This window comes from Carcharodon carcharias, chromosome 18 (genome assembly GCF_017639515.1).
Source record: "Carcharodon carcharias isolate sCarCar2 chromosome 18, sCarCar2.pri, whole genome shotgun sequence".
NCBI classification, from domain to species: Eukaryota; Metazoa; Chordata; class Chondrichthyes; order Lamniformes; family Lamnidae; genus Carcharodon; species Carcharodon carcharias.
In genome coordinates this window covers 44,513,935-44,539,509 of record NC_054484.1, presented here as the reverse complement: position 1 = coordinate 44,539,509, position 25,575 = coordinate 44,513,935, and the positions used below count along the sequence as shown (strand labels likewise).

At 39.4% G+C, this 25,575-nt stretch overlaps 2 protein-coding genes across 2 annotated transcripts in view; one reads left to right on the top strand and one right to left on the bottom strand.

Annotated features, from left to right (window-relative positions):
• kpna1 (karyopherin alpha 1 (importin alpha 5)) overlaps nt 1-25,575 on the top strand; it is a 52,987-nt gene that overhangs the window by 13,574 nt on the left and 13,838 nt on the right. Inside the window, exons 2-9 of the mRNA XM_041211198.1 lie at nt 3,749-3,890; nt 6,602-6,709; nt 8,666-8,765; nt 14,500-14,594; nt 16,017-16,148; nt 21,490-21,578; nt 23,019-23,118; nt 24,595-24,758. Coding sequence (XP_041067132.1) covers nt 3,762-3,890; nt 6,602-6,709; nt 8,666-8,765; nt 14,500-14,594; nt 16,017-16,148; nt 21,490-21,578; nt 23,019-23,118; nt 24,595-24,758 — 917 coding nt within the window. The 5' untranslated portion in view covers nt 3,749-3,761. The remainder of the gene's footprint in view (nt 1-3,748; nt 3,891-6,601; nt 6,710-8,665; nt 8,766-14,499; nt 14,595-16,016; nt 16,149-21,489; nt 21,579-23,018; nt 23,119-24,594; nt 24,759-25,575) is intronic.
• fam162a (family with sequence similarity 162 member A) overlaps nt 11,333-25,575 on the bottom strand; it is a 49,153-nt gene continuing 34,910 nt past the window's right edge. Inside the window, exon 4 of the mRNA XM_041211200.1 lies at nt 11,333-11,473. Coding sequence (XP_041067134.1) covers nt 11,411-11,473 — 63 coding nt within the window. The 3' untranslated portion in view covers nt 11,333-11,410. The remainder of the gene's footprint in view (nt 11,474-25,575) is intronic.

The window sequence follows — 25,575 nt, the reverse complement described above, 5'->3', positions numbered from 1 at the left end:
GGAGAGGAGCTTCCATGTGGCGGTGTTCCCATGCGTCCGCCCTTGTCCATTGCATGTTTGTTACATTTCTGTTGTCACAATATGCAATAATAAATGAGTTGAAAGATACTTGCTTTTCTCTGAGCGTAATTAAATTTTCAGGGCTACAAATACCAATAAAAATATTGTTTGTTTTCCACTCATTGAATACCATGTCATTGGGATTTGGAAACCAGAGTATAAAAGATTTTTAGCAATTTTGTTTCCCACTCCACCAACTTCATCTCCAGAAATAGATTTTCATGAGGTTTTTTTTAGCTTTATACACTTCACTAACAAACTTACAAACTTGCACAATTATTTATCTCCTCATTTCACTTCCTTGTGTGATTCACTAGTATTGGCTGTTCTCCGGTACCTGTTTTTCTTCGTGCGGCTTTTGAATGTGAATGTAGTTTGATATTCGACTGAGGAGAGAACATTAGAGTCATGCCAATCCTATTTACTCCTCTAACATTGATATGTGAATGATCCAAGTAAGTTTTCTAACAAGGTACCAGGTAGTGATCAGGTACAGGAGCTGTGGCTAATCTGCCTCCCCTTCATGCCCCAGAAAAACCCCTGTAGACATTGAGATTAATCATAATTTCCCCTACTGCTGCCCAGTTGAGATCAGCTAACTCGAGTACTGTTAGTTTAATCAGAAATTTATAAATGATTCTCATGTTGTATGGGTTTTCTGTAAATCCTGCATTCGTGTGTATCCATAAATGTAAATCTTTTTTAAACAAAATGTTTCATTACATTGTAACTGGAGCTCTGTATTTTTGATTTTTCTTGCCTCTCTTCTTGGTTTGTCCAGCTCATTTATTTGCTATCTTTCATTTCTCTTTTTTTTCCCACCTGCATTTGAACTGAAAAATACTGCTGGCTTCTCTAAACATTTCTCTTCTTGATGTGTGTTTTGGTTCGAAAGCACATCTAGAAATTACGTTACAGCTATGTAGAGCTCTGGTTAGACTCTGTGTAGAAAATTACATTCAGCTATGGGCACTGGGACTCAGAAAGAAAATGTAACCTCGGAGATGTTGCAGTGCATTCACCAGAACGTTATCAGGGCTAAAAGTGTTACATTTGAGTACAGGTGGTAAAGACTAGGCTTGTATTCCCTTGGATATAGAAGAATGAGGGTTGATCTAATTGAAGTGTGTAAGATGATTAAATAATTTTATAGAGTAAGTCACTTCTCTTTTTCCTCTGGTGGGAGAGTCCTGAACAAGGGGGTATTATTTTTAAAATTAGAGCCAGGCGATTAGACTGACATCAGAAAATATTTCTTCACATAAAAGGGTGGCGGAAATCTGCAACACACTTTCCCCCAAAAAGCTGTTTGAGGCCAGTTAGTTGAACATTTTAAAATTATGCGCGATAGATTTTTGTATTATGGGTTACAGAACCAAAGCAGACAGATGGAGTTGGAATACAGACAATTGCCATGATCTAATTGATTGGTGGAACAGGTTTGTGGGGATGAATGACCTGTTCCTAATTCCTAGCCCCTGTGTCTGGCTGAAACAGTAGACTTGTGGAGCAAATTAAATTGGGGAATAACTTCCCAACTAGTGGCATGCTAAACTGAAGGTTCAGGCTGAGCATAGAGAAAACAGAAAATTCTCTTGAGCATAAGAAAAGTAGAACATATGAATAAATTTGTATGCGGTTTGCCAGATTGTCTTTGCTTACAGGTGTTGGCCCTGCCAACTATTTGTGAAGTATTTACCTGCTATGAAAGCCTTTTCTCATGCCTCGGTACTTGGCCAAAAATTGTTGGTTGAAAAGATAGAGGAACTTGTGGAATTGTTTTATGCTTAATGAATCTCTGTTTTGCATCATCCTATTGTTATGAATGTATTTTGCTTCTGATTTTTGTGGTGAAATAGGCCAGTTCTGGTTTGTAGGTATAATAGGAACAAAATGTGTGTAAGTAGTGAATGAGAAAGCAGTTGCATTGATGATATCATGATGCAGTTTGGTCCAGCATTGGAGTAAATGGCATTGTTACCTCTGTCACTGAAGGTGGGTGGAGGTAATGATTTCTCCCCTGTTGGTCTGCCAGTGAGATGGAAACTCTTAATGAAAAGGTTTCTCTTTTCCTGCTTTGTAGATACAAAGCATCAACCAGGCAGGGAAAAACCTCAGAGTTGTGTAATTGTGATAATGTTGAGTTAACAGTGTGTTGGAGAAATGCGCTCTACTGAATACCCTCTTGTTCAAAATAGATTCAGCCTCATGTATGACAAAGTAGGCAAGAGAAGTAAAATGCAGTATTAAACCAGACTTCCTCTAAGCTACAGGTCCAACTTGTCTTTTGCATGTTCCTACAAGTATAACAAGCTTCACTGAAGGCCTGCAAGTTTGAAATCCTTTCAGGTTGGCTTTGACCAGGTTAATGAGTAAATATGGCAAATTTCAAATGTCAACTCTGATTTTAAAAGGAGAGGGAGATCGAAACCAAGTAACTACAAACCTGTCAGTTTAATATCCATTGTGTGGAAGTCATTGGGATTTATCATCAGAGACAGAATAGCTGAGCACTTGGACGAGTATTAACTGATCAGAGAGTCAGCATGGATTTGTGAAAGGTAGGTCATGTCTGATTAATCTAGTTGAAGTTTTTTTCTGAGGAGATCATTCAATGTTGGATAAAGATGTGTCTGTAGATGTTGGCAATATGGAATTCCGGAGGATAAGAATCCGCACAAGCATAGAATCTGCTCGGTCATCTGGATAATTGGATGTTCAAACTTCAAAAGTAGAAAGTCTGAACTAATTGGCAGGTAGCTAGCAGATTCTCAGAATCAACCTGAAGCTTGTGGTTGAGCCTACTGGCAACTGCACAGAAATAGTAGGAAATGTTGCCTGCCAACAAAATGATTCCCCTAACACTAATCCTGTTTTTTGGTACCCAGGCTTGCATACATTTATTTAGAATGTGCAACACAGAAACGGGCCATTTGGCCCAATTGGCCCATAGTTGAATTTTATGTTTCAGATGAGTCTTCTCTCTATCTAGTTATTAGCAAAACCTCCCATTCCTTTCTTGCCTATTCAACTAGCTTTCCCTTACCTCAGCACAACCTCAGCTGAGCTGTAAACCAAAGGACAGAATCAGGATTATAGAGTCCAAGCTCTACTGTTCATGGCTAGGTTGCCTGAAAAAAACCAAAGAAAGATGGCAGCCACATTTGGAGATTCTGGCAACATTTTGCATAACTATTTGGATGCTGCCAGTACCTGACTGAAATTTTACATGTAGTTAACTTTTTATGGAGTGTCATGGAGCAATTGAATCCTCATGAGAAGTCTTACTCATTAAAGGCAATTGTTTATTTAGCTTCTTGCATGTCTTGGATCTCTTGAAGCGTTTAGCACAATATTTTGATATGCAGCTCTCGTGCCAACAAACTTAGCAATTTTGTGCACAAAAGGCAATATTTACCAAAACAGTTTACATTGATATTTTATACAGCTGATTGCTTTCACATTTCAGTTTTTTAAGCAGTTCATTAGCTTGGATTTTTCTTAATTGATGCTGAATCATTTTCAGTTTTTTAACTGCTGTAGGTTTAGCCTTCAAGGATCAGTTCCTCCATAGAGTTGCGAAAAGGGAACATTTGGTGGCACTGTGCTTACTATCTGGTAAGCAAGGACACCATACATAAATATAATTTTATTGATTTTTAATCTTTCTACATTTGTGTTTTCACAGTTTTCCCAAAACCATGTTAAGTTCAGGGAAGGAAAATTTTCGGCTGAAGAGCTACAAAAACAACTCTCTCAATCCTGATGAGATGAGAAGGCGACGGGAAGAGGAAGGGCTGCAACTACGGAAACAGAAACGTGAGGAACAGGTAGACTTGAAGCTTTTTTTTGCTGTCGTTGGCTAGATTTTAGGGTGGGAGGGATGAACTTAGTTTATTTCACATTAGTTACCATATTGGAAAAATATGTTCACGCATATTAACTTCTATCACACCAGCATACATCATTTAGCAAGAAACCTTTTTGTTTCTACTCATTTGTATTCATACTGATACTAAGTATATGATGTGTTGTTGAACTTTTGACACTCGGTAGAAAATGTGGGGTTACAGTCACCCTCAGTAGTTTGCTATATCCACCTAGGCCTTTTTTGAGCTTATCTCAAGTGTGAGACCCACCTTTTGCTCCCTGCTCCCGTTAAACTCCTGATCATCCAGTTTCCTATCATGGGTCCCCTGTTGGAAGACATTGTAAATGATTTCCTCTGCTCAGGGATTGTCCCCTTCCCTTTCAGAAGAATAATGCTTGCAATCCTGTGGCCTTGCAAAACTATCATCCCCAATTTTGTTTATCTCTGAAATGTTGTTGCCTCTCAGATTCCTAGCCAATTCTCCAACAACTTCCTGCTTCACTCCTTCCCGTTGGATTTCTGCTCCTCATGAAGCTTTGAAATGTCCTTTACCAAAGTCATAAGTTACATTCTTTGTCGATGTGACCATGGTGCATTGGCCCTCCTCGACCTTACTACTATGGTTGATCATATCTTCTCCAATAGCTGTCCTCTCTTGTCCAGCTTTTTCGGACAACCCTTGCTTGGTTCCACTCTTACCCAACCACTCATAGTCAGAGGATCACTAGCACTGGTTTCTTTTCCCCACCCCAACACTGTAACCTTGGGGAAATCATGTAAAAATCAATTTTTGGCCCCTCTTCCTTGTCTACTGCTTGGCAGCAACATCTGCAGATGAGGATTCAGCTTCTGTCCAGCACACCCCCTCAACTCCTCCACTGCCTCGGTCAGACTGCTTGTCCAGCATCTGGTGTCAGATGAGCCAGTTTCCACTAATTAAGCATTCAGAAGACCAATGTCCTTGTCTTTATTCTTTGCCAGAAACTTCATGCCCTCGTGTCAAGGATTTGTCTGACACTTTTTTTTTCTTCTCCTTGACCACTGAATCTGGCTAAACTAGGCTGTTCACAAACTTGGTGACTTATTTGATCCCATACTGAGCTTCTCACCCAATTTTCTATGCATTAAAGATTACTTGCTTCCACCCAAATGCCTTTGCCTCATCTCAGCTCTTTTGCTTAAACCCTCATCTATGCCTTTATCACCACAGGACTAACTTTATTCCAGTGCTGGCCTGACATCTTTCACCCTCTGCAAGCTTCAAGTTATCCAAAACTCTGTTACCCTTATCCAATGCATGCCAAGTCCATCTCGTCTATCACTCATGTCCTTGCTGGCTTACGTTGACTTTGGCCCTCAAACACTTCAAGTTTAAAATTCTCAACCTGTATTTGAATCCTTTCATGGCTTCACTGCTCCTTGTTTCTGCAACCTCGAGTGCTGCAATCACCACCTCCCTTGATTATGTGTTCTGAATTGTGGGCACACTATCTGGGAGCATCTTTACACCTCCTTAGAGATTGGAGGAAAAATAAGTTGGTTCGAGTCATGATTACGGGCTGCCATGCAGCTGGTTTTAGTTTGGTATTGGTAGAAGCAAATCATTTTCCAACGCCTGGAACCTTGTCTATAATATGAAGAATCTAAATACACGAAAGAAAGAAAGGGAAAGGTAAAAGTGAAATTCGTTTTGATTACGAGTTAAACTGAGTTTGGATTTTCTGCACTGCACTCAAAGAAAATGTTTCAAGATTTTGCCTGTTTCTACCATTTTTGTAAAGTGGAGATCTGCGTGATCTTGACATCTGCTTAATTCCAACTGAATATAGATAAGATTTTCAAGTTTTATGCTTTTGATTCAGCTTCAAAATAAAACGACCATGTTGACAATTATTGCTATATGATTTGGAGTAATGTCTACAGTTTTAGTCTCCTTTCCTAAGGAGAGATTTACTCTCCTTAGATGGAGTACAACAGAGTGGCTCTAGGCAGACTTTTGTATGAAGGGGCTGTCCAATGAGGAGCGATTGAACACACTAGGCTTATATTCCTTAGAATTTTGAAGAATGAGAAATAACCTCATTAAAGCATGTAAAATTCTTAAGAGGCTTGATAGGATATGCTGGAAGGATGTTTCTCCTAGGTGTAGAGGGTCACAGTCTTCAATAAGTGGTTGGCCATTAGGACTGAGATGGAGAGGAATTTTTTGATTCAAAGGGACATAAATCTTTATCATTCTCTAACCCAGAGGACTGTTGGTGCTTAGTCATTGAATATATCCAAGTCAGAGATTTTTTTGGACATTGAAGGATATGGGAGGTAGTGCAGGAGGGTGTAGATCTGCCATAATCATATTGAATTCTGAGCAGGCTTGAAGGGCCAAATGGCCTACTCGTTTTATTTCTCTGTTTTTATTACAAATAGTCCACGCATAGTTTTCTGAAAAGTAAAATTGTAAACATTCTAACTTAGTTGAACTATGGTTATTTCTAAATATTTGCTATTCTGTACAATTGTATATCTGATTACAATTTACTGATTTTTGCATTTGCTCTTAAGTGCTAAAATAATGGATGATATCTCCACTACCATGACAAATTAATTTATCTTCTCTTCCTTACTTTCCCCTACCCAGTTGTGTATTTTAATGTTTGCTTTCTGTTTCTCTAGCTATTCAAACGTAGAAATGTTGCAAATACAGAACAGGAAGAGGAAGAGGAAGAGGTAATGAGTGACAGTGGATTCCACGAGTCTCAAGTAAACATGGATATGGCTTTGGTAAGCAATGTGTTATCTTCTGCTGCAACACATTCTGTCCAACCAATAAGGCAAGTTGACACAGCTTGCAAATTTCTGCACTAATCCCTCAAGTAAATCATGAAAATGCAATGTCACATCTTCCTCCAACAACTTTGCCACTGAAGTAGGTTAGCAAAGTAGGTATTGAAACATACTGACAAACCTATGAAGATAGCTTAGTAAATAATTGAAACCAATACCACAACTGCTTTTAAAAATAATTTGGTTAAGCTTGCTGCTCCATTTAGATTATAAATACCATATTTACTGAACAAGACTATCTGAGGACTTATTTTAAATGTTCAAAAGAGCATATCCTTAAATAGTATCCCCTTAATTTCTCACACACTGTAAATGCTTTTAAAAGTACAATCATTTTTTGAATATTTGGAACTACTGTCTTAGAAGCTAAGTATGTAGGTGCTGTTATGTCAGTGGAATTTATGAACTGATCTTTAAGTTATCAGTGTTTGTTTATATATGAGTATTGATTTGCAGCCAGCCTTTCCTTGTGAGAACACTAAGTGGATGCAAAGGGTTTACATAGTTGTATGGTTTAGCATAGATGATCGGCCAAGTGATCTGTTCCTTCTCTTATTTTATAATGTGGGGATGTCTAGGCTTTTTTTTCTTAGGAAATGTAAGGGTATTAATGGAATTTTGAAGTCCATAAAAAGTTCCCATTTCATGTTCCCATAATCATGTGTATCTTAACCTGTGAATACTAATAGATTTGGCTTATGATTTACCCACAAGTGAGGCAAAAGTGGACTTCCAGGCCCATGAAATTCATACGGGACAGACCAGCATATATAAGGAATAGAAGTGCAAATAGTATTAAGTTTTCTGGCCTTTGCTATTTGTTGTTGCTGGGGATCATGTGACACAGGTGCTACAGGCTGGATACCTATTAGTGTATGTCCTGAGAATCCTAAACTCACCTTTAGCAACAGCAGTGTGGAATTTCACATGAAATTTTGATCCAAATTTCCTGCAGGCCTGCCTCATTCCCAGTGCTGGAGGGCCCACCAAAATATTTGGCTTTGGTAGAAAATTAAGACAGTAATTTTCCATCCTGGGACATTTTTCTTTGGTAAAGGTTTGAATCCCTTTGTTCTTTCACTCTAAAAGGGCAGATAAGCAGGTGAAATGCTTTTAAGGCAGTCTCCAATGCTACTTTGAGTTAATTGCTGGTGCCCTCTTTCTCTTGAGTGGTATTGAGAATTCTGCAGCCTGGGAAACAGAGCCTCCTCTCTTCCAGCTATGGTGCTCCAGTATATTGAGTTACTTTGTCACTGTGGTGAACTTTCTATGACGATTCTGCAGCTCAGCCTGATTCAGTTAATAATATTGCTGCCCCTACACTGAAAGATCTTGAGTTCAAGTTCCTCTCTAAGCTGACTCTTCAATATGTTAATAAAGGGGCTGCGTTGTTAGAGGTGTCAACTTTCATGTGAGAGAAACAACTGAGACTCCACCCACCTTAAAAAATATATTAAAAATCCCATGGCATAATTTGAAAACATCAGAAGTTCCCTCAAACCAACACCACTGGAATAAGGTTAACTGGTTGTTTACCTCACTTGTTTTTTGGACTTGATGGAAATTGCTGCCACAGTTCTCTGCAATGCCAATTATATGGCAATTGGCTGTACCTCAAAAGAATCCATTTGGTCAAATGCAGATAGTTTGACATTGAGATTCTATAGAAAGGCAAGTCTTTTCCTTTTAGCCTGAAATCCCTTTTGAATCTTCCAATAATAAATTAAGATATCAGACCTGTACCAGAGTGATTCTGAACCGGAAGTAGAACTTAAGACCCGTTTAGATATAACACAATGCAGCTCACATAAGGTAAAAGCCCAGCCTAATGCTGACTCAGTATTTTTTGTTATTAGCAATTCTGATTTGCTGTCTTCTCCCTTGTATATACAGACTGGAGTAATCACCTCGGACATGGTACAGATGATTTTCTCTAATAATTCTGAACAGCAGCTGGCTGCTACCCAGAAATTTCGGAAACTTCTTTCCAAAGGTGAAAACATAATTTGTGCAGCATTCAACATCATCTTTAAGCATACAAACAAAATTAGAATAATATTAACAATGCTCTTACTACTTGATCTGAGATGGTGAAATGGCAATCTCTGCTCTTATGCTAATGTTGCCTAGCTTAGGTTCAAGATTTGGGAACTCACAACATATAAAAATACAATGTTAGTACTCCATGGTGTAACACACTGCCTTTTTGATATTTAGTTCTTTGTGAAAGTAAAATGACAATATATTTTTTGCAGATTTCATCATTAGTTATAATCCTGAGCATCTTAACATTGATACTCATGAGTTTTAATTGTAAATGGGGTTTAACTGTACTTTGGGTGTTTCTCAGACTGGAGAACGATTGAGCTTGGTGTAACTCGGTCAGTTCTATGTTCACTTGTTACATATAAATGATTGGCTTGGAAACAGAGTAAATAGATAGAAATGTGCTGCACAGTGTAGATGAACAGAGACTTGGGAACTCAAATGCATAATTTCCTGAATGTGAGAGTACAGATAGATATTATAAAACAGGCCAATAAAATTTGGTTAAAATAAAAGCAAAATGCTATGGATGCTGGAAATCTGAAACAAAAAATGCTGGAAAAACTCAGCAGGACTGACAGCATCTATAGAGAGAGAAATAAAACGAAGTTAACATTTCGAGTCCATATGACCCTTCAGAATAAAATTTGGTTTTAAAGTAGATGAAATTAAATTACGATGAATTAATACAAAATGCCAGTGACCACAACCAAGTAAGTGCAGCTTTATTTAAGAAAAACAGTAAAGCCATAAAGTTTGGGGTGATCTGTTTAAACCTTTGAAGGATCAGGGCAGAGAAGATAGACACTTTCCATTGAATATAAGATTAAATGCAAGAGATTTGGGGTAGAGAGCAGGAGAAAAGTTTTATTTTAGCCAGGCGTTGTTAAACTGTGGAGTGCACATTTTTTAATTGGATGGCAAGGCCAGCATTTATTGTCCATCCCCAATTGTCCCAAAAAGGTGGTGCTGAGCTGCCACTTTGAATCACTGCAGTCCGTGTGGTGTGGTTACATCCAGGGTCCTGTTGGGGAAGGAGTTCCAGGATTTTGATACAGTGACCCTGTAGGAATGGCAATATATTTCCATATCAGGATGTTGTATGACTTGGGTGGGCTCTTGCAGGTGGTAGTGCCTCTAGGTGGCTTCTAGAGGTCACAGGATTGAAGCTGTTGTCAAAGGAGGTTTGGTTTGTTGCTGCATTGCATCCAGTAGATTGCGCGCACACTGTTGCCATCATATACGGTGGCAAAGTGAGTGAATGTTTAAGGTAATGGATGGGTGCCAATCAACTGGGATACTTTGTCCTGAATGTGGGAGCTTCTTGAGTGGTGTTGGAGCTGCACTTGTCCAGGCAAATGGAGAGTATTCCATCACGCTCCTGACTTGTGCCTTGTAGATGGTGGACAGGCTTTTGTAAGTCAGGTGGTGAGTTACTCACTGAAGAATTCCCAGCCTCTGACTTGTTCTTGTAGCCACGGTGTTCATATGGCTGGTTCAGTTCAGTTTCTAGTCAATGGTGCTTTTGAGTCACAATGTCTTAATGATGAGGCAGACCAGCGGTAGTGAAGGGAAGAAAAGGAAGCAAATCCTGCATTCTGGATCTCACTGTCTTGCCCCATGTGTCCAAAGATCTGTGGGTGCAGAATCGACCTGTTCAATCAAATGGAGACCCATGGCAGAAACTTGGGACACTGAGTAGACGTCACCCTCGAACTGAGGAACAGCTGACAATGAAGAGTTACATGAGACAATGGAAATTGAGGAACAGCTGACGATGAAGAGTTACACAGGACAATGGAAATTGTTCTCAACGTGAAGACAGGACAGTGTTTCCATAAGGACTGTGCAGTGCCACTCCAATCAATACTGTAATGGACAGATACATCCATGGCAGGTAGTTTGGTGAGGGCGAGTTCAGTCATTTTTTTACCCCCCTCATTGGTTCTTTCACCATCTACTGCCCAGTCTGACAAATGTGTCCTTCAGGATTCTGCCAGCGGTGGTGCTGCCATGGCATGTTTGGTAATGGACATTGAAGTTGCTCACCCTGAGTACATTGTGTCTTTGTTTCCATTGGCGCTTCTTCCAGGTGGTGTTCAACATGGAGTACTGATTCCTCAGCTGATGGAAGGTGATAGGGGATAATCAGTAGGTGGTTTCCTTGCCCATGTTTGACCTGTTGCAATGAAACTTCATCGACTCCAGAGTCAATGTTGAGGACTCCCAGGGTCACTTGCTCCTGGCATTCCTACTGTGTTGCCACCTCTGGTGGGTCTGGCCTGTCAGTGGGATGAGGCATAGCCAAGGATAGTGATAGCCAAAGTCCCAGACTTCTCTATCAGGTATGATTTGGTATGACTGTAAGGCTGTTGCTCACCTAGCCTGTGGGACACCTTTCCCAATTTTGGCACAGATAAATCCCCCATGTTATTGAGGAGGACTTTGCTATTCTACTGGGCAGGGTGTTGTTTCCAGTGCGTAGGTTGGTGCCATATGATCCATCTGGTTTTATTCTTCAAATTTTCGTTAGTGTTTTGATATAATTGAGTGGTTTTCAAGGCAAGATCAGAGGGCAGTTAAGAGACAACCTCATTGCTGTGGGTCTGGAGTCACATGAAGGTCAGACTGGGCAAGGATTCCAGATTGCTGTTCCTGAAGAATGAGTGAACCAAGTAGGTTTTTAAAGACAATCCAGTCGTTTCATAATTATTGAAACTGGCATTGAGGTTAGCATTTTATTCCAGATTTCTTAATTAAATTTCCCTAGCTGCTGTGGTGGGACATGTGTTCAGAGCATTAGTCCATACCTCGGAATTACTCATCCATTAACATAACTACTATACTGCTGTCCCTGTTAATGGATTTGGTGATTAAAGTAGAGACCATGTCAATTTTGTAAGAATGGCTTTGATCAGTGGTTGAACGACGAGGTGGTAATGGGATTTGGTAACTAGAAGGGAATTTGGGATTAAGACTGGCTGCTTATGTGGAGAATAAACACCAATTTGCACTAATAGAAAATACTGGAAAAACTCAAGTCTGGCAACATCTGTGGAGAGAGAAACAGAGTTAACCTTTTGTGTCTGTATGACTCTTCTTCAGGAAAAACTCAGCAGGTCTGGCAGCATCGGCGGAGAAGAAAAGAGTTGACGTTTCGAGTCCTCATGACCCTTCGACAGAACTTGAGTTCGAGTCCAGGAAAGAGCTGAAATATAAGCTGGTTTAAGGTGTGTGTGTGGGGGGCGGAGAGATAGAGAGACAGAGAGGTGGAGGGGGTTGGTGTGGTTGTAGCGACAAACAAGCAGTGATAGAAGCAGATCATCAAAAGATGTCAACAACAATAGTACAATAGAACACATAGGTGTTAAAGTTAAAGTTGGTGATATTATCTAAACGAATGTGCTAATTAAGAATGGATGGTAGGGCACTCAAGGTATAGCTCTAGTGGGTTTTTTTTTTATTTTATATAATGGAAATAGGTGGGAAAAGGAAAATCTTTATAATTTATTGGGAAAAAAAAAGAAGGGGGAAACAGAAAGGGGGTGGGGATGGGGGAGGGGACTCACGACCTAAAGTTGTTGAATTCAATATTCAGTCCGGAAGGCTGTAAAGTCCCTAGTCGGAAGATGAGGTGTTGTTCCTCCAGTTTGCGTTGGGCTTCACTGGAACAATGCAGCAAGCCAAGGACAGACATGTGGGCAAGAGAGCAGGGTGGAGTGTTAAAATGGCAAGCGACAGGGAGGTTTGGGTCATTCTTGCGGACAGACCGCAGGTGTTCTGCAAAGCGGTCGCCCAGTTTACGTTTGGTCTCTCCAATGTAGAGGAGACCACCTCTACAATGTCCTCTACATTGGAGAGACCAAATGTAAACTGGGCGACCGCTTTGCAGAACACCTGCGGTCTGTCCGCAAGAATGACCCAAACCTCCCTGTCGCTTGCCATTTTAACACTCCACCCTGCTCTCTTGCCCACATGTCTGTCCTTGGCTTGCTGCATTGTTCCAGTGAAGCCCAACGCAAACTGGAGGAACAACACCTCATCTTCCGACTAGGGACTTTACAGCCTTCCGGACTGAATATTGAATTCAACAACTTTAGGTCGTGAGTCCCCTCCCCCATCCCCACCCCCTTTCTGTTTCCCCCTTCTTTTTTTTTCCCAATAAATTATAAAGATTTTCCTTTTCCCACCTATTTCCATTATATAAAATAAAAAAAAACCCACTAGAGCTATACCTTGAGTGCCCTACCATCCATTCTTAATTAGCACATTCGTTTAGATAATATCACCAACTTTAACTTTAACACCTATGTGTTCTATTGTACTATTGTTGTTGACATCTTTTGATGATCTGCTTCTATCACTGCTTGTTTGTCGCTACAACCACACCAACCCCCTCCACCTCTCTGTCTCTCTATCTCTCCGCCCCCCACACACACACCTTAAACCAGCTTATATTTCAGCTCTTTCCTGGACTCGAACTCAAGTTCTGTCGAAGGGTCATGAGGACTCGAAACGTCAACTCTTTTCTTCTCCGCCGATGCTGCCAGACCTGCTGAGTTTTTCCAGGTAATTCTGTTTTTGTTTTGGATTTCCAGCATCCGCAGTTTTTTTGTTTTTATTTTTGACTCTTCTTCAGAGCTGGGCTAAATTGTCTGTTTCTGTGCTGTAATTTCTATGTATTCAAAATGGCACCAAGGATGGGAAACTAGACTTGAGATACTTGTGGTATTGTGTCTACTGGAGCAGGGAAGTCTAAGAGGCTAAATAATTTTTAAATGATTGTATTTTGATAGTATGGATGTATGGTTGGGGAGTAGGGGCAAAAACTTTAAATTGTTCCTGACAGTAGGGAAGAGAGGGATTAGGAATTTTTTTCACAAGATTGTTTGGGTTCAGAATGTTTTGCCAAATGAGTTGCAGTTTTGATTAGATTTGAGATGGTAAGCACTGATTATTTCAGTTGGTTGGCAAATCGGTATTGAAGTGGCACAGGCTGAGTGTTATCACTGGAAGAACAAAGTGGGGGTGGAATTAGAAATTTTGAGGTGGCTTTACCACATTGGTTAAACTTGAAATATATCTCTGTTCCTTCATCATTGCTGGATGAAAATCCTGAAACTCCTGACCTAACAGTGTGGGTGTACTTGAACCACTGTGGTCTGTGTGGCATAAGAAGTGACATATCACCTTCTCAAAGGCAATTAGGGATGGACAATAAATGCTGGTGTTGCCAGCGATGCTGAAATGAAAAGGAACAATGAGGCAAAGAAATAAGTTTAAAAATAGATCCAGTTGAAGAGCTGGCATTAGGACAGGAGTGATGAACTGAATGTAATTCTATACTTGTATGTTATAATTCTGTTGGTAAAATAATGGTTTAATATTAATTGTCACCAAAGTGAAAATTTTGCCTAGACTGAGGCGCATAAATGTATTAATTACCTGGTAAAACTACATGTTTGAGAGCACTAACCTTTTTACTTAGTGTTTTCTTGTCAGATGGGATAAATTGGTGCGTTAGATGAAGTTATTTTGATTCCTATTAATACAGTTATCATTGAAGGAAAGTCCACAGCACAAAACTGTTTACTTTTCATGCTAAACAGACAAATTTTGATCAAAAGACAAATCCAATTTAGCAAGAAACCATTAATCCCAGCATTTATTTTTTTGAACAGAACCCAATCCTCCTATTGATGAAGTGATCAACACACAAGGAGTAGTGGAAAGATTTGTAGAATTCCTCAAAAGGAGGGAAAATTGTACTTTGCAGGTAATCTCATGAAGTCCTTGATATAATCAATGTTTTGTATTTTTGTACCAGAACAGTGTCATATGCACACTGTAACCATTATTTCTGTAGCACATTTTTCTTCCCAAGTATGTTATATATTTCTATGCCGCTCTTATGGCCCATTTATGTGCAACGGATTTGAAGGGATTATCCAGTAGATCTCATTTATCCAACTAACTCAAAAAAACTACTGTTCAATATTTTTCATAATTTGTGAAATTGTAACTACAATGAGTGTAAAACATCCTACTTTCACCTTTCTCTCTCTATATTTTCTGAAAATCATATCCATCTAATCAACTCATTGTGGTGTGAGAAAATGCAAACTTGATTCTTCAATAACTTCAGAAGCCATGATGCAGTTGTACATGTAATTTCATCTGTGCAGTCAATTCATTGGAATGTGATGGGCAGGTGTAAAAGTCTTGCACATATGAAACAAAGTGACAGGTTGAATTGCAGACTTGTTAAGTCCCTCCGAGATTTCTGTGGACTTTGTTTTTATTCATTGAGATGTGGTTGTCGCTGGCAAGGCCAACCCTAAATGTAATTTTGTGGCGTTGCCAGTTGTTTGCATAGAGTACCAGCATATTGTATGTAAATTAATTCTCGCTCGATTTATTCTATGAAAGTTCCTCATGTTATAGTGAATTCTTAAATGCAACATTTCATTCCTGGTACATTGTTATTTACAGTACAGCATTTCACTATTTGCTTCCTCCAGTACTAGTGTTTATAGTGCGAACAATTTACTAAGCTACTCATTAAAAATTACATCCAATTATTCATAAATATGGTATGGTCTGATTTGCTATTTTAGGTAGAATGAAATCTCCAGTAGTGAGCAAATATGCCCTTTATGCAGGTGTACAACTAGGTCCAATCTGGAAGTGAAGTTTATTCCACAAGTGGGACCTAACAAATAACTTGCCAGTGAGCTTTCTAGATCTACCTCTTACATCTGTTAAGTATTTTACTTAGCATGAAAATTTTGTCTATATTTTATACCATAGGCTTGATATCATTGAAAATTAATTTAAATTTATAGTTTAGTTTTAGAACAATTATTTCATAAAGGTCCACACATTTTACTCTTGTACTTTTCCTAATTTTTTTTCTTTGTTCTGTGGCTTCTAAGATCTCTTTGTGAATGGGAAAAGCTGCTTGATAATGGCCATATTTTCTCTGGCTCCTGTAGACCTTTAAGAGAACAATGCATTTTTGTGCAATTGTGATCTGTACAAAAGATCCACCAATTTTCAAACTTTATTATTTGTCTTTTAAAGTTCTAACGCCAAAATGATTCCCTGTTTTTTATGCAATTAGTTTTTATAATTTTGAACTTGACTGGCAAATATTGATAGTGTGAATCGTCTCTAATGTTTTCTTTGTTTAATGTAGTTTGAAGCTGCATGGGTACTGACAAATATTGCATCAGGAAGCTCATTACAGACCCGCGAGGTCATCAAAGCTGGTGCTGTGCCTGTCTTTATTGAACTGTTAACATCAGATTTTGAAGATGTACAGGAACAGGTAATTTTCCTGCCTTTGCATCATTTTATAATGGATTTGCACATTTTTCAAAAGTGATTAACGAAGGTATCAGTTTAAAAATTAGCTAAATTGAGTTAGAGTTCTAGGAATAATTTTTAAACTTTAAAAGTAGGGGCTATTTTTTAATAGTTTAAAATTTATAGAAATAAAGTATGCTACTGAGATTTTCTGCAGTATAGTGGAAAGAAATACATTTATAAGCTTCTTTGCTTTGTCTCTGTTAGTATTGATTGCTGACTATCCTTGGTACAGGTACATCACATGAACTTTTAATTCAAAAGATATTTGGAGGATTTCTGTATTTTACCGGATAAATGTGAATTATAGATGGAAAGAAAATGAATGCAACAGAATAGAGATTGTTTATTTGTTTGTTTATTTCACCAAGTAAAGAGTTCATTTGATGTTTTGAGAATCGTCTATGATACCACTCCTGTATTGTCATGAGCTCATTTGGGAAAACTTAATCAATTTCCTAAAATATTTTCAGAAACAGTATTGGTATCAGTTTTGTTGTTTTCACACTAAATTTTCACCTTTTAGAAAATTTACTGAGAATCATGGGAAAACAAAACATTGGTCCAAGAAATCCTCCTCATAAATTGGATACATTGCTAGATGTTTACAACAAGAATAGACATTTTTAAAGGCCAGCCACTATTCTAGAGATGAAAGCAAAATACTGCAGATTCTGGAAATCTGAAATAAAAATGGAAAATGGTAGAAAAATTCAGGTCTGGCAGCATCTGTGGAGAGAGAAACAGAGTTAAGAAATATAGAAAATAGGAGCAGGAGTAGGTCATTGAGCCCTTCGGGCCTGCTCCGCCATTTAATATGGTCATGGCTAATCCTCTAGCTCAACACCATACTCCTTCTCTCTCCCCATACCCCTTGATGCCTTTAGTGTCTAGAAATCTATCTATTTCCTCCTCAAGTATATTCAGTGACTTGGCCTCCGCAGCCTTCTGTAGTAGATTTCCACAGGTTTTTCACCTACTGAAGAAGTTTCTCCTGATCTCAGTCCTAAATGGCCTACCCTGAATCCTGAGACTGTGACCCTTTGTTCTAGACCCCCAGCTGGAAGAAATGGAATCCCTGCATCCAGTCTGTCCATCCCTGTCAGAATTTAAATGTTTCAATGAGGTCCCGTCTCATTCTTCTAAACTCCAGTGAATACAGGCCTTGTCGGCCCAATCTCTCCTCATATGACAAGCCTGCCATCCCTTAATCAGCCTGGTGAATCTTTGCTGCACTCCCTCTATGGCAAGTATATCCTTTCTTAGGTAAGGGGACCAAAACTGCACACATACTCCAGGGTTAATTTCATCAAGGCCCTGCACAGCTGCCATAAGACATCCTTGCTCCTGTATTTAAGTCCTCTTACAATGAAGGCCAACAGACCATTTGCCTTCTGCTTGCTGCACCAGCATGCTTGCTTTCAGTGATTGGTGTACAAGGCCCCTTCGTACATCAATTTCCAATCTATCAGCATTTGAATAATATTCTGCCGTCCTGTTTTTCCTACCAAAGTGGATAACTTCACACTTATCCACATTATACTGCATCTACCATGTAATTGCCCACTCGCTCAACCTGTCTGAATTGCCTTGAAGCCTCTTAACATTCTCCTCACCCCTCTCATTCCCACCAAGTTTAGTGTCATCAGCAAACTTGGAAATATTACATTAGGATCCCTCATCCAAATCATTGATATATGTTAAGAATAGCTGGGGCCCAAGCACTAATCCCTGCGTACCACCGCCTTCCACTCTGAAAAAGACCCGTTTATTCCTACTGTTTCCTGTTTCTGCTAACCAATTCTCAATCCATGCCAGTATATTGCCCCCAGTCCCACACATACTAACCTCTTATTTGGGACTTTATCAAAAGCTTTCTGAAAATCCAAACACACATCCACTGATACTCCTTTATCTAGTTACTAGTTACTGCTAGTTATGTCTACAAAGAGCTTCAGTAGGTTTGTCAAACATGATTTCCCTTTCATAAATCCATGTTGACTTTGTCTAATCCTGTTGATATTTTCCTAGGTTTCCTGTTATCACATCCTTTATAATAGACTCTAGCATTTTTCCTACTACTGATGTTGGGCTCGCCAATCTGTAATTCACTGTTCTGTCCCTCCTTTTTTTAAATAGTGGGGTTACATTTGTAACCCTTCAATCTGCTGGGACTGTCCCAAAATTCTGTAGATTCTGGAAGGTGACAACCAACGCTTCCACTATTTCCATGGCCACCTCCTTTAGCACCCTGGGATGTAGATTATCAGGCCCTGGGGATTTATCAGCTTTTGCTCCCATTAATTTCCCCAGCACTATTGTTTTAGTAATGCTAATTTCCTTCAATTCCTCCTCATTAGACCCTTGGTTCCCTCGTATTCCTGGGAAGTTATTTGTGTCTTCCTCTGTGAAGACAGAATCAAAGTAGTTTAGTTCTGACATTTGTTTTCTGTTATAAATTCTCCTGTTTTGGACTGTAAGGGACCTACGTTTGTCTTCAGTTTGTCTTTTTACATACATATTGAAGCTTTTATAGTCTACTTTTATGTTCCTTGCACGTTTGCTCTCATACTCTTAATCAGTCTCTTGGTCATCCTTTGCTGAATTCTGAACTGCTCCCAATCATCAGGCTTGCTACTTTTTCTATCAACTGTATAGAACTCCTCCTTTTGGATCTAATACTAACTTTAATTCTTTTTGTTAGTCATGGTTTGGCTGCTTTTCCTTTGTTTTTGCACCAAAAAGGAATGTATATCTGTTGCAATTCATATATTCATTCCTTAAATATTAGCCATTGCCTATTCACTGTCATGCCTTTTAATGCAGTTCCCCAGTCTATCTTAGCCTACTCATGCCTCATGCCTTCATAGCTTCCTTTGTTTAGGTTTAGGACCTTAGTTTCAGTTTGGATTGCTTAACTTTCCGTCCTAATGAAGAATCTTATGGTTACTGTTCCCTCAAGGTCACTTAACTCCTCCTTCTGATTGCACACTATCAAGTCTAGGATAGCTTGTTCCCTATTCAGTTCCGCGACATACTGGTCTAAAAAGACCATCTCTTGTACACTCCAGGAATTCATCCACCACAGTATATTTGCTAATTTGGTTTGCCCAGTCTATATGCAGGTTAAAGTCACCCAAGATTACTGTAGCATCCTTGTTACATGCATTTTTAATTTCCTGAATGATACCAATTTCCCTACCTTATCACTACTGTTTAGAGGCCCATAGACAACTCCCACTAATGTTTTCTGCCTCTTATTGTTTCTTGGCTCCACCCAGATTGATTCTACATCTAGATTTTCTGAGCCCTTATCCCCTCATTGTCACACTGATTTCATCCTTGACTGACAACGCCACAAAACCTCATTTTCCTTTTTGCCTGTCCGTCCTAAACATTTTGTACCCTTGGTTTCAAGTCCACATGACTGCTCTTCAGTGTGGAAGAGAAGTAGAAATGTGATGGATATTATACCGTTTCAGAGGGGGGTGAAAAATAATAGAAGATATGGGATAGATGGGAGCTCAGGAGAGATTGACAAAGATGGGTCATGGACACAAGACAAAGGGAGTGTTAATGGTAGTGGTAAAGACTAACGATGCTGATAGTAGCATAAAGGTAAGATAGTAGAATAAGGGTCAGCACTCTGTAAAAGCACAACATAGAAACAAATAACAGATGGTCTTTGGGGGGTGGGGAAGAATTTTTTTAGAAAATCTTCTGATAGGTCTTTTTTCCTTAACCGAGAGTTCCCCCGACTGTGGTTGACAGGGTCCCCAATGTGACCGACATATCTCACATACCTCTGCCCTGACCCCTACTCCTCCCTCCCAGAAACATGATAGCGTCCCCCTGTCCTCACTTGTCACCCTACCAGCCTCCACATTTTAAAAGGATCATCCTCCACCATTTCTGCCAACTCCACCAAACATATATTCCCTTCAGCGCCCCCTGGTCAGCATTCAGCATTCCATCGGGACTGTTCCCTCTGTGGCACCCTGGTCTACTCCTCCATCACCCCCAACTCCTCATCTCCTTCCCATGGCACCTTCCCATGCAATCACAGCAGGTGCAACACCTACCCCTTTACCTTCGGTCCTCCTCACCGTCCAGTATCCCAAACACTCCTTTCAGGTGAAGCAGCACTTGTACCTCCTTCAATTTATTCTAATATTTTCGCTGTTCCCAGTGCAGCCTCCTCAGTCCACAAGCATGACACAGACCTCCCTGTTGCTTGCCATTTCAACACATCATCTTACTCTCATGCTCACATTTCTGTCCTTTGCATGCTGCAATGTTCCAGTGAAGCCCAACACAACTTGGAGGAACAGCACCTCATCTTCCAGTTAGGCACTTTACAGCCTTCCGGACTTAACATTGAGTTCAACAACTTCAGACCATGAACGCTCTCCACCATCTTTATCACTTTTAATTCATTTTTTAATTTTTTCTTATCCTTTTTTCCCCCCCAAACCACCCCCCACACCCATGCTCCCACAGGGCTACCTGTCACACATTTCTATTTTGCTTTCAGAGCACTGACCCTTGTTCTGCTATTAGCATGTTCTGCTATCTTACCTTTATGCCACTGTCAGCACCTTCTTTAGTCTTTACCACTGCCTTTAACATTCCCTTTGTCTTGTCTGTGACATCCTATGTCAAATCTCTCTTGAGCTCCCACCTATCCCTGACCTTCTATTTTGCTCCACCCCCTCTTAAATCTTCTAAAGTCCATCACACCTCTACTGCTATTTAGCTCTGAAGAAGAGTCATACGGACTCGAAACGTCAATTCTGTTTTTTTCTTTTCACCGATGCTGCCAGGCCCGCTGAGTTTTTCCAGCATTTTCTGTTTTTATTTTGCTATTCTAGAGATTGGTTTCTTTGGTTCTACGTACGTAGAATCTCATGGTTAGGAAGGGAGGTTCACAAAGTAGTTTTGCACAAATCCAAAGGCAGTTGTACATTATTTGTCGTGGCTGACTGTAGTCTTAAGATATAGATGGCTGATGACTGTAGGATATTGGTGTATCTAGATAAAGCTCTCTTAATTTGGTGATATGCTGAGGTGGTAAGTAAACACATTGGTATTAATGACCTAGTCCTGAGCCACATTATCCTTGCATATCACTGACCAGTTGTCATTGCTTTGTATTGCAAGGACACCTGTGCATGCATCCTCCAGTTTAATCTATGAATAATCAGTAGCTTTAGACATGTTTATTCAAAACTGTTGTACCTGCTATCTAAAAGAATCAAATAAAATAGCCTAAGATTTCTTGTCACTCGCTTTTTTTATTGCAGGCAATCTGGGCCCTTGGCAACATTGCAGGGGACAGCACCATGTGCAGGGATTATGTATTAGACTGTAATATACTGCCTCCTCTCATTCAGTAAGTAACTTTACATTTTAAAATAAATTTTCAAAACTGCAGTTAAAGCACAGTGTACAGGAAAAAGCAGTCACTTTATTTCAAACTCCTTGAGATTAACAAAACACTTACCAATCTTTTCCCTTTTAGATTTTGTCTCCTCAATTTTAATAAAACTTGAATTTGCATCTGGCTGGAAGTTACCTCTAAGGTCTTTCTACTACTGTTTTTCCCAGCTGTTGTCCTTTTTGTCTCAAAGGCACTAATGTGCTGTTTGAGTTCAATTTCACAGGTGTCAATGGTCTTCTGGTGTACCGTTGACTAATTTCTATGTCACAAATGTTCTTTATATTCCCGGCCAGAGAATGTTAGCAAACACTTTGACTATAGTGTGTGCCCTGAAAATATTCCGGCAATGGTACAAGTTACCATACCCCAAGCTGTTCCAGTACAGCTCCAACACTGGCACCTACCTGGCTGTGTGGAAAATTGCCCAGGTATGACCTCTTTACAAAAAGCAGGACAAATTGTTTCCCTTGATGGAGAATTCTGGAACCAGGGGACATAGATTCAATATAAGTGGCAGAAGGTGTAGGGGGAACATGAGGAAGAACTTTTTTACGCAGAGGGTAATGGGTGTCTGGAATTTGCTGCCCAAGTTGGTGGTAGAGGCAGAAACTTTAAGCTCCTTTAAAAAGTACCTGGATCTGCACCTAAAGTGCTGTAAGCTGCAGGGCTCTGGGCCGGGTGCAGGAAGGTGGGATTAGAAAGGGCACCTGGGTGTCCTAGGGCTGGCATGGACAAGATGGGCCAAATAGCCTCCTTCTGTGCTGTAACTTTTCTATGGTTGCAACTGAGTCTTTAACTAATTCTGTCTTCCCATGTTGTCCAAGTGCACACTTTCCAGCCAGGGTCAGAGGAAAGAAATAAAGGAGAAGAAATCCCAGTCAATTTTCTCCAAATGCCAGACCAGTGAAGTTGAGGTCACTTGTAGGAATTGGGTAGGGTATTCATCCATTTGTCAGTTAGGTGATCTAAGTAAGAGTTTCTAATAAGAACTAGAACAAGCAATTTTACTGGACTCCATTCAAGGCATGAAGCATTGCTAAATGGGAGCTAATGTCAGAGAATTAGCCCTATGATATTATGGCCAATGTGCAGCCTATGCTTTTGGATAATGAAGCTCCATGCTAGGAGTGGGGTGTTGCAAGGTTTAATGCTTTAAATTGCAGCTTTCTGAGCACTGGTCAGAATTTAGAGGTTTCAATCTCTGTCTGTTGTAATTCTATTGATTCTTAAGTTGGCTTTGGTAAATTGGTAGAGGACAGCCTTTCTAGAAGTATTTAAATAAACAATGATTCCCATTTGTTTTGATTTTAAAGATCTAGGGAAGCCAGACCTTTCTGAGCATTTCTGTGCACTTATTTGTTAATCTGACGTATCTGTATTTTAAATGCTCAGGCTGCTATCAAAACCTAACCGATTGACGATGACAAGGAATGCTGTTTGGGCACTTTCAAATCTGTGTAGAGGGAAGAATCCTGCTCCGGAATTTTCAAAGGTAGTATCTGTGCAGTGGAGCTACAGTTTACTTAATTTGCTCCTGGCTTTTTAGGAGTGAAAAATATGCAATAGAAATCCATGATTCAATTCCATAAACTGTAATATCACATCTGTTAGATACTTGGTCTTTTAATGCTATTTTAAGGAATAATTTTGCAAATATGGAAGATGTCAGTACAGGAGCCATCTTTAAAGAATGAAATATGAAACAGATTATTGGCACAAATTGTTGGCATACACACCCACTGCTAAGAGAGAGCACCTACCAGTTCACACCCAAAGCTCACCACGTGGTGAAATGTTGAACCTTATTGGATTAGATTTCTAAAGGGAGCCGAGGAAATTGTGAGTGAAACAACTCAATTTATGAATTGGAGTAGCCAGTTACTGATAGCCATTGATTGTCTGCACATACTTTTATGCTGCTAAATGGTGGGAAATTGGAATTTAAAACAGTTTAATAACATGTTGCTTTTGAGATAGCTTGGTGATGCTGAGCTCCAGCAGACAGGGTCATGGAATGAGTCAACACTGAATCGATCCTACAATATCATTAAAAGCAAAATCTGTGGATGCAGGAAATCTGAAATTAAAACTGGAAATGCTCACATCGGGCAGCACCTGTGGAGAGAAAGAATTAATGGTTCAGCTTGATGACTTCTCATCAGAAGTGGAGAGAGTTGATCCTGCCTCTTTCCCCGCAGCCACTAATATCATAATTTCAGCTGCAGCATAGGAGGGTGGCACTGGCTGAAAGCCATTCTTTCCCAATGAGGGAGGGTAAGTAAAGCAGTTAAAATGATCTGCAGCCCTTAACAACTGGTCACGTTAGTGACATCAGCAGAGACTTGGGAATCAAATGTCTAATTCTCAGAATTAATGGGGACTTGGGTAAGCAACTAAAGGAAGCAAACAACCTTCAAAGTTAAAAGACATTTTAGGATAGGGAATCAATACCCAGTGATGCTGTTGTAGAATCTGTTTTGGCAGTCATCAAAACGGTTATATCAGATAATGCAATTCAAAGGAAAGTGGAGTCATAAAATTTGTATATTCCGTGCTCCTTATAAGCTGTTACTTGATTTCATTGTTACTGTAATCTTGATAAAAGAACACTAAACTTTTTTGTAAAATATTCTGAGTTATATTACCGTGAAACACAGTATTGGACAAATCATCCAAAATAGTTGTGTATTACACCACACTTAGCTAAACTATTTAAAAATTACATAGGAAGCAAATATAGATTAGTTTGTGTGTGTATGTTGCATACTATCTCAAAGTTTTGTATTTATCCCTTACTATAGCTTTTTCATAGGTAAATAGCACAGTGAGATAAACCTACTCTAATTTTTCAAATTTGCATACTTTTGTTAGTCTCTCAAATGAGATTCAGTGCAGGCAACTCTTGTTTTATTCCAGGAGTGTAGAAGTAAGTCATAAATTGTTATATCCTATTTTGTTTCTCTTCCAGGTATCTCCCTGTCTCAGTGTTGTGTCCTGGCTGCTGTTCCTGAATGACATAGATGTTCTGGCTGATGCCTGCTGGGCTTTGTCATATTTATCAGATGGACCCAATGATAAAATCCAAGCCGTAATAGACTCGGGAGTTTGCAGAAGATTAGTGGAACTATTGATGTAAGTTACTTTCTAAATTTTTCAATTTAAACTTTGGTGAATGACTTGATGCATTCCTTTATACCTGTTTATTACACAATCATATTCTTGTAATTTTGAACTGCTAAATAGATTTTTAAAAAACTCATGGGGAAACATATTTATATTTTGTAGAAACTGGTTTCTTAACTTCCATTTAGCTGTCCTGAAGGTGGTGGCTCTGCTGCATTACAATTCTGCAGCATCTGATAGACTTCTCTGACTGGTTTTCATGCCTGAGCCTGAATACGGTGAGATTTTGGCAGACTGTTCAACCACAGGGCTTAATGCAAATCAAATACAAGCGCTGCACTTATGTTGTTCAAATGATCTAAAAATAAAATACATGATTTCAGCCCCATATCAAAGAGGCTGGTTCATGGATCAAATTCTAAAGGCTTAAAATGCTCTTTTATTGCTGGTAGCAAAATAATAATTAAGCCAAACCTTGCATTTATATACAAAAGCAAAATACTGCGGATGCTGGAAAAACTCAGCAGCTCGGGCAGCATTTGTGGAAAGAAAGTTAACATTTCAGATTAAGATGAACTTTCGTTAGTTCTGAAATGTTAACTCTTGTTTCTCTCCATGCACTTATATATTTTGCTTTAGTGCAGCTTTCAGTTCCAAAGCACTTTACACTTTTTAAAAAAAAATCTAATTAATTGAATACAATCACTTGAGTAAGTGCAACAGCTAATTTGCACACAGCAAGGTGTTTAAAGATATGAACAGCCAGTTAATCTGAATTTAATAAGGTTGAGAATTCCCTGGAAGAATTCCTGCTTTTCTTCAAACC